The sequence below is a fragment of the Lactuca serriola genome, chromosome 5, assembly GCF_051521515.1.
Source record: "Lactuca serriola cultivar US96UC23 chromosome 5, Lser_US96UC23_V15, whole genome shotgun sequence".
Classification (NCBI taxonomy): Eukaryota; Viridiplantae; Streptophyta; class Magnoliopsida; order Asterales; family Asteraceae; genus Lactuca; species Lactuca serriola.
This window is the reverse complement of record NC_136412.1, coordinates 23,579,314-23,589,281: the sequence shown is the minus strand read 5'-3', so window position 1 is coordinate 23,589,281 and position 9,968 is coordinate 23,579,314. Positions and strand designations below refer to the sequence as shown.

General features: G+C 38.1%; 1 protein-coding gene across 2 annotated transcripts in view; it reads left to right on the top strand.

The window, feature by feature from the left end:
* The first annotated feature begins 8,694 nt into the window (after nt 1-8,694).
* The window catches only part of LOC145052222 (uncharacterized), a 61,321-nt gene continuing 60,047 nt past the window's right edge, over nt 8,695-9,968 (top strand). For both annotated transcript variants that reach the window (XM_079000017.1, XM_079000016.1), the window contains exons 1-2: nt 8,695-9,069; nt 9,457-9,667. In XM_079000017.1, the coding sequence (XP_078856143.1) occupies nt 8,899-9,069; nt 9,457-9,667 (382 nt within the window). In that variant the 5' untranslated portion in view covers nt 8,695-8,898. The remainder of the gene's footprint in view (nt 9,070-9,456; nt 9,668-9,968) is intronic.

Below are 9,968 nucleotides of genomic sequence, written 5' to 3'. Positions count from 1 at the left end.
TTGGTCTTTGCCTTCAAACTTGTGGGTTAGGGTGAATAATTGGAGGAGGTGGAGGAAGTGAAGCATCATCTCTTATTCCCCGATCGAATCATGGAATATCATCTTCATGTGGAAAGCTTGTTCCATGGGATTTGGGAAGACCATGGTTGTCACACTTTGACATATACAAAACGGGAGAAAAATTCAAGTTAGTTGATTGATTGAGTCCTTAATAAATCACCCAAATGAGATATTAATGCTAGGACCCAACACAATACTCTACAACTTGGGAGAGGGATGTCGTAACCCAAATTGCAGAACATTTGAAGGTAAGTGAATGACGATTCACTAATTTCCACCATGAAAAACGAAAAGAAATTTAAGTTTTAAATCTATTGAAAATTCTTAGATCTTTTGAGATTCATTGAACTTTTCAATGACATGTTTGAATCTCGATATGCCCCTCGATTTGTGACTGGGATGCCGAGGATCACAAAACAGGGTGTGAATAACCATGCAAACTTACATGGTGCCCTCAATGTTACAATCACCTATTCGATGTGCCGGTTAACCACACACGCTCCACCGAACTATGACAAGCAATGAGTCACCCTTTGCTACCTTTGCTTAGAACCATTTAGTGTGCCGGTTAACCACACACGCTCCACTAACGTCTTCGCAAGGGCACAAAATGTAATTTCATGGAATTGCATCAATTCACTTTTGCCTAACGTAACTAAGATTGGGAATTTTGTAAAAGCATTTAGTTACTTTTGTACTTCATTATACCTATAATGGACGGTTTCTGTCCTATCCTACCCGTTCGGCTAACGACCCTCCACTAGTCAAGAGTGCGGTGGGTAAGAGTGGATACCCATTCAATCGCCATTTTATAGGCAATTTCCTTAAACACCCCTTATAGACCTGTAACATCCCGAATATTAAATAAATAAATAGATAAGGGTTAATATGAGTAGAAACCCTAAATAATTAATAATTTAAATAGGGTGTTGATTTTGGGGAGTTAACCGTTATAATTTTAGAATTTGGGGGTTAAAAGCGTAAGTCCGAATTGGTTTTGTGAATATTCATGAAGGCGGGGGCTGCAATTGTAAATAATTTATAGATAAGGGGCTTCTTGGTAATTTGGGCTTATTATGTAATGAAATTATGGAATTAGGGCAAAAGTGTAAATGACGGATTAATTTTGAAAGGATTTGTGGAGGAAGGGCCGAAATTGGAAAAATGGAAGGCAAGTTTGATTAGATCGTGAGATATGGACTCGGCAGTTCATTCCGTGTAAAGATGCTCCAACAATCCTAACCCTAGCATTGTGATACAGCCGCCATGCTTGAGGACCAGCCGCCACCATTGTGCCCTCACACTCCAGAGATCGACACCTCCTCGTCACATGGCCGTTGAATACCTCCGATGTCGCTCTTGTCGCCGGCGAAGTCATGGTGAGGTGGCACTACCGTGGCAGCCGAGAAGACCATTGAAGATCGAGAAACCTGGCGGAGTTCGTCCTTGCGTGGCGTCGTGAATAACCAAAAACACTCGGTAAGATTGGTTTCTTCTCCTCTATGTCTTCTCTCTAGCCGGTTGAAGTTGTTTGCCTTTTATTGTTGTCGGTAGCTTTTGGGCTGATGTGGTCGTCATTTCTGGCGACAACAACCATGTATAAGGCAGCTGGATGTTAGATGCTCGAGTATTTGTTATGCTATGATCTGTTTTTGGTGTTGTTTGTACTATTTAGAGCCGGAATCCACCACCACCACTTCAAGGTGATGGCTGCCACCCATTTCATTTTCTGCCACCATTGGCCGCCACCAGCCACCGTGGGTGGTGGCTGTGGACGTGTGTATTCTATGTGTGAGGTCATTTATGTGCTTTTTGGACAGGAACCATCACCGCCACCATTGGAAATGGTGGCTGCCGCCTCCTTCCGCCGCGTCACCACCACCAGCCGCCATATGGTGATGGCTATGGGTATTTGTTGTGATGAGTATGAGTATGCCTTGTGAAATGAGTCTTGTGTTAGCATTTTTGGTGGAGGAATTGAGGGAAAAACCACCACCACCACCGCGAGGTGGTGACTGGCGCCATGAGCCGCCAATGACCACCACTACCTGGGGTGGTAGTGGGTGGTGCTTGGCACAGTGAACCCTAACCAGCCCAAATGCTTGATATGGGCTTGTTGGATGACTATTGGGCTAGAAACCCTAATTAGGGTTTAGAAAACCCTAATTTTGGGTTTGTTGATTTGGACCTATTGGACCCGCGTTTAGACTAGTGGACTGAAGATAAAACCCATGACAATTTTATTATATGATCTATTAGTCGAATAATGGACTTAATGGGTTAAGCGAGAAATACTTAACCATAATCGTCATTTTATGTGAAAACCCTAATTTTTACTTGGGCCTTGTGATTGGGCCTTCCTATTGGGTTTTAGTATTTGGGCCATTGATGGGCCGTCCAAGAGCAGTCACGTGGACTATAATATTTAGATGGGCTTTATGGTAAGGCTCATATAAGGGTTTAGGCCCAATTTGGAAAATTAGGCCATGGTGGGCCCAATGGACTCGAGTCATATATGGACGAGGTTGGTGGACCATGTTTAGACCTAATAATGTGAAGGTTGGTCTTAGATTCTAATGGGGTTATTTGTGGGTTTGGCTTAGTGATAGAAGTCGGAGTGTAGCAACAACATTTATAGGATCTGTTCGCCACCCGAGGTGAGTCTTCTCACTATACTTATCTGTGTTATAATTTGTGTGTGACCGGAGGGTCTTAGTATATTATTGACCAGAGGGTTTCAGTACATATAGACCGGAGGGTCTTAGTACACTATCGACCAGAGGGTCTTATTTGTTTATTATGTGTTATATGTTATCGTGCATAATGTCTTTGTGACTTATGATGTTATGGTAATATGTGTATATATTGATCTTATGTGTTTATTAAAATACTGTGATATCCTGCATTATGTTTATGTGAATTATGTTGTGTATTTATTATGAGCTTATAGAGTTAGGACCGGAGGGTCCACAGAGTTAGGATCGGAGGGTCCATTAGAGTTGTGGGACTAGAGGGTCCCACTGAGACACATTGACCGGAGGGTCTTACAGAGTTATAGCCTCGAGTGGCTAATGTGTATTTGTGGTATTTTGGGGAACTCACTAAGCTCCGTGCTTACCGTGTTGTGTGTTTCAGGTGTTTCTCAGGATCACGGGAAGGCGATGGTTCGATTGCACACACGAGATAAAGATTTATCTTTTGGAGGATCCTGGATTTTTAATTTAACTATTATGGAATTGTGTTTTGTTAATTGATTATTGGGATTTTTGTGGAATGTATTATGATAATTTTTTGTAATTTAAAAATGAAAAATTTGTCTGAAAATTTACGGTGTTACAAGATCAGCTTCATGAATGAGGCCTACTAACGGTAAGACTGACTGTTTACTCATACATATATAATACTAGACTTTTAATGTTATATATAGTATAGGGTGTATTTTACATTTTTAAAATACTAGGTGTTCTAATTTAATAAATTATACTTTTAATTTAATTAAATGTAAACCAAAACTTTATGGGTTTATTAAATCTCTTTTAATTATACACCTTAATTAATTAATAAAACCATAAGGGTGTGATTTGAACTTTTCAAAACAATACTAGGGTTTTAGAATTTAACATTTCTAAATTAAACTTTTAATCAACTTTTAAATTCCAAAACTTGAGGGCAAGTTTTGAAAAATTTCAAAACATTAGGTTTTAACTATTTAAATTTCAAAAACAAAACTTTTAAGTTCAAATTTAAACTATAAAACTTAAAGGGATTAATTTGAAACTTTTCCAAACTTTATCAAGAATATTCTAGATCACAAAATTCAAATAAGGCAATTAACAATTAACTGGTGGTTATCTAATTTGACCTAGTCCAAATTCTTGCAAGATAATTCACCAAATAATTCAAATAATTAAATCTAATCATATAAGGAAACAAATATTTGATTAATTGGTAATTATCTTCTATTTTGGTAAGGATATTCACCCAAAATCAACAAAAATCGGATTTTATTCATCAAAAACGTTTTTGGTATTAATCCTAAGCCAAAATAGCACAAAATCCTGATTTTCCCTCTTTCTGACCAGCTGACTCGTCGAGTCAGGCATGGACTCGACGAGTTCACCATGAACTCGGCGAGTTCATCTATGGACTCAGCGAGTTCAGCCCCCAGAAACCCTAAATTTCGAATTTTAAGCAAGGATAATTCACAATAGCATCAAATACATCAAACAAACAGCCATGGCTATGATACCACTGATGGGTTATGAGCAAAACATCATTCCTATGGTGTACATGCAAACCCTAATAGCTTTTGGATCTAGTTTGTCTAATGAACATGTAATTGAATATCCAAAGCTATAAACCCTAGATCTAGCATACAATTAATCATATTAACATATGAAAGGGTTTTAGATCTTACCTTGATTGTTATGTAGCAATAACAATCTCAAATCCTCCTTGTAATAGCTTTAGAAAGCTTAGAGTCACAAGTTGTAACACCTAGATTCCCAGGTATGATATTTTGTTCCTTTATTTTTGGGTTTTGTGGGGTAACTCGGCGAGTTGGCGTCTAGACTCGCCGAGTATGGTCGCGGATTTGTACACGAGTTCACAGTTGGACTCGGCGAGATCATGAGTGGACTCGGCGAGTCCATGCTGTTTAATGAAACCCTAATTTCCAGGGTTTGAGACCTATTTAAAGGGCCTTATGGCTGTCATTTGCGGCCACCAACCCCAGAGAGAAACCCTAAAGAGATCTAGAGCGTTTGTGAGGAAGGAGAGGCTAATCTTGAACTTTGGTGGGTGTTTTTGCAAGAAGGAAGTGTTTAATGCAAGAGGAGGCTGAAGGAGGTGCGATTTTTGGTGGTTTTGAGCTCATAGAGATTGCATTGAGGTATTATTCTCGGACCTTCTTCAGTTTTGATGTTGATTCTTAGTGTTAGGGCTTTCCTAACCCTTTTAGAGATTGATTTGTGTTATGGATCTGGACCCAAAGAGGTCTAGAGACCTTAACCCTTGAAGCTTTATGAGTCATTTTGGAAGTCATGAGCTTGGAATGTCATTTTTGGGGCTAAATCACCATTTTGGACCATTTCTATGTTATTTGTGTGTCAAGGTCCGAACTTTACATGATTATCATGATTGGGGAGGCCTGATCTATGATTGTATGGAGCATATCTGACCTCATAAGTCGTTTTGAGTTTGTGCATGGCATGAACTCGCCGAGTCCCAAGAACAGACTCGGCGAGTAGTATGCAGGTTGCCTGTTAATCACTCAGTGAGTGGACTTGCCGAGTTGGGGGAATGACTCGGTGAGTCAGGGAGAGTTAGGGGTCTGAGTTCAAGTTGGAACTCATCGACTTGTTCTTGGGACTCGGCGAGTTGAGTCGGGGTAGCCTCGCGATTCATGCCAGGTGGAACTCGTCGAGTCCAGGGAAGTGCTCGACGTGCCAATAGAGGGTCTCAGAGAGTCAGTAGACACGTGTAGACTCGCCGAGTCGCCCCTGTGCACTCGCCGAGTCGGGTCAAGTTTGACCGTTGACCTTGTTGACTTTTAGGGTTGAGTACAGTTGTATTTATGAGAGTATCACTTTATGTGATTAGGCGGAGGCTAGATCATACTTCTTCCGAGTCAAATATTTTCTGAGACATCGAGGTGAGTCTTCTCACTATACGTTACCTAGAGTGGTACTATGTGATGACCAGAGGGTCTTATGTGTTATGTATGAGATTATGTGCTATGTGATATTGGTATGTTGTATGATGATATAGACCGGACCGGAGGGTCCAACGAGCTATGACCGGACCTAAGGGTCCAACGAGCTACGGGACTGGAGGATCCCGCTGAGACACATTGACCGGAGGGTCGTATTATAGCCTTGAGTGGCGTATGTGCTGTATGTGGTATTTTGGGGAACTCACTAAGCATTTATGCTTATAGTTGTTGTGTTATGTGTTTCAGGTACTAGTGATGAGCGCGGGAAGGCGCCGACATGATTCGTACACACACGCATTGGAGTTTTTGTAGAGATTCTGGGGAAATGTTTTGTGATAATAACATTTGATACAATGTGTTTGACATTATTTATGAATGAATGAATGTTTTTAAAAATAAAAAATTATTTTGAAAATTTACGTTGTTACACAAGTGTCACTCCTCTAATGGCTCACAAACACCAAGAGCAAGAGGATGAAGAATGATAAGATAGGAGGCACCCAAAAACGTGTAGAAACCCTAAATGATCAGTTAGTTACATTTTTGATGCCCTAGGGATCCTTAAATAGTGAGGCTATCAGGGTTATCTAACAAGGAAACCCTAATTTGAATGCTTAGGTCCTAAGCAACCCATGGACTCCCTCCTTAGAGGCCTAAGACGATTTCTAATGGGTTTCCCCGTAGAATTCATCCACCACTCTAATATGGAGTCCATTAGCCCAATATTCAACTATCATACAATTGACAGCTCCAGTCCCTTAAGTTTAATTAATGTCTTTTAGCCACAAAATTAATTCTTAATTAATTATTGACTAATATTAATTAAACAATATGATTTCTCCTTTAGTATATTATTCTCATAATATATTAATAAATCATAATTAATATTCTCTATCCATAATTCATCCTATCAAGTTGCTTTGGTGAAGGCAACCCAAAAGGACCATGCACCATCGGGTCAAGTGCATACCAAAATAGTTATAGACTTAGACACTAATCCAACAGATATATTCTTCACTATGATATATTAGTATTACACTAATGAGATGTTACATTCAGACTCAACCCCTCTACTGACAAGACGTGTGATGATAAATATAGATCGCGAGGTTGGAGCTGAATGTCTATATCGAGATTACTTTGCAGAAAATTGTGTGTACGGGTCAGATGAGTTTGAAATAAGATTTCGTTTGAGTAGGAATGTGTTCTTACGTATCGCCACGCCTTGGAAAGCAGGTATATTTTGTTTAGCTTTAATACTTATTTATCACAAAATCAATACAAATTTTTACATAATATATATGTTAGGTATACATTTTTCCAATTGAGATATAATGCTAGAGGTAGGCGAGGGTTTACAACATTGCATCAATGTTCTGCGGTGATTCGTTTGATGGCTATGGGGGAGTCACCCGATACCATGAACAATTATATGAGAATGTTTTGGAAGAACTGCAAGGGAGAGTTTGTATATATTGTCAATAGGTGTTGTTGAAGCATTTGGAGACGTATATATATGGGAACCTTTGTTGCATGATTTGCAAGAATTGTATGCGACACATGAAGAGCGACATGGGTTTCCATGAATGATTGGAAGGATTGATTGCACACATTGGAAATGGAAAAACTGTCCAGTAGCATGGAAATGCCAGTATGCAAGTGGTCATTATGGATCGCCTTCGTTGGTATTAGAGGCTGTTGCTTCCCAAGATTTATGGATTTGACATGCATTTTTTGGAGTTGCGGGTTCCAACAACGACGTCAATGTGCTTGATACGTCACCAATATTCGATGATTTGTTGTCAAGCAATGCACCAGACGCTCCTTTCACAGTGAATGGAAACGAATACAAGTTTGGGTATTACCTTACGGATGAAATATATCTTGCATATTCCACATTTTTCAAGGCATTTCGTCATCCAGTTGAACCAAGAATTAAGGTTTTTAAAAGAAGACAAGAATGAGCACGTAACGATGTGGAACATGCTTTTGGAGTTCTTAAGGCGAAGTGACACATAATTGAACATGGAGCACGACCATTAAACTTAAAAACTCTACGATATATTATGTATGCATGTATCATAATGCATAACATGGTCGTAGAAGATCTATGACGAGATATTGCACACCATATATCAACGGAGCCCGGACACATTCAATTTTAACTAGAAACAACAAAATATTTGCACAAAGTTGTTGATATTTATGGCGCACGTAAACACATACAACTTCGAAAAGACTTGACAGATCTTCGACGGTAACGATGATGAATAATATTGTTTAGGAAAATTAAATTATGTATTTTTTTTTTGTCTTGTAATGTTTTATTATTATTATTATTATTATTATTATTATTATTTGGATGTTATGTATAATTTAAATGCTATGTTTTTTTATAGTTTTTAAATATTAGTTTTTATTTAAATATTATGTTTCATAAAAATATATTTGTTTTAATTTTCTTTTTAAAAAAAATTCAAAAAAATTATGACATGGGAAATAATAGATGTTATAATATATAGTGTAGATAACATGGTGAATATTTATATAACACCATTCATGATATAACATGTAACACCAATATGATGATATAACTAATTGTCCATATCCAATCCTCTTAAACTACAAACTACAAACTTATCCACCCCACTACTTAACTTTTAAAAAATATTACATTTGTTAAACGCATCATCCCTAAGTTTAAGAAAAAAAAAATCGTCACATTTTAAAACACATGATCCCTTTGGTCGCTGAATCTTACTCTCAAAATGAGGAAAATGACATGGGCAATGTCGAAAACACAAATTTTAAAAGGTTAATTTGTAGTTAACTTATTTAGCAAGGACTGGAAGTGCAACTTGCCAAAAGTTCGCTAGTAAAAGCTAAGTTATTGGGAAAGATTCTGAAGACCCGGAATTGACGAAGACGACGAATCAATTTATAGTCGATATCCCACTCTTTAGTTTATCCAATGATTTTCTCTTCCTTCCTCACCAATTCTTCTCTCTCTATTTTAGTTAATATCTTATGTAACTGATCGATCAGGTTAAAGACTCTGCACTATTTTTTTGTGGCTTGCATACGGAGGAAGACGAATCGTGCATTGTTCTTTTTGTTCACTTGCAATGGCGTCGACGACTACGGCCGCGAGGGAACATGTTAACGAGATCAGGAGGACGAAGTTCTCTATCGGCGGAGATCCGAATCCGCTAACGGAGGATCTTCATCAGGCGGTTAAGAATCTGTCTGCCGAGCTTTACGCGAAGGACGTGCATTTTCTAATGGAACTTATTCAGGTATTTATTTGTATATCATCTATTATGTAGTGTTTTGTTTAATTTCTTTACTCTGTTGTTATCTTAAAAAAGTTCATGGTGTTTTCGCAACACATTTTAGGTTTCTGCTCCATTTTCTTTCAGTAACTTTTCACAGTGGTTCATCGGCCGTTGCTTTTTGGATTTTGAACTTGATCACTGTCCTGATCTGGTTTACTTCAATAGTCTTCGAATTTTTTTTTGTTGTTTTATATTTTAGTTTCTAAAAGTGGTTTGTAGATTCTGAAAAATAAAAAATAAGCATGTTAACTTGTTTAGATATATGGTTCTGTAAATTTGACCATGATGCATTACCGACGATGACTATATTTTCACTAATCTGTTATTTGGTTGAATGCTATTTCACAGAATGCCGAGGATAACGAGTATCCGGGAGGGGTTGATCCTTCCTTGGAATTCGTGATTACATCAAAAGACATAACAAACACCGGAGCTCCGGCGACCTTGTTAGTTTTCAACAATGAAAAAGGGTTTTCCGATAAGAACATCGAGTCGATCTGTAGCGTTGGAAGATCTACTAAGAAAGGTCTCCGGAAGCGTGGCTATATTGGCGAAAAAGGTACTTGTGATTATTTATTTATTTATTTATTTATACTCATAATTTTGTCACGTGCATGTTTTAAATCTCATTCAAATGAATGGTGCACACGCCCATCACGTTGAGTCGTTACGCTAGTATATAGTTTGTAATCTATTTTTTTATTTCTGTTGTCAATTAAAAGGTATTAGCTATCTATTAAACAATGACTCTGGATATTAAATTAATCTAAAGTTTTGGACAGAAGGAAAAACAATTTGAAAATCAGTCAAATGTATGTCATGCTAAGCTCGTGTGCTTTTTATTAATATGACTGTGGATA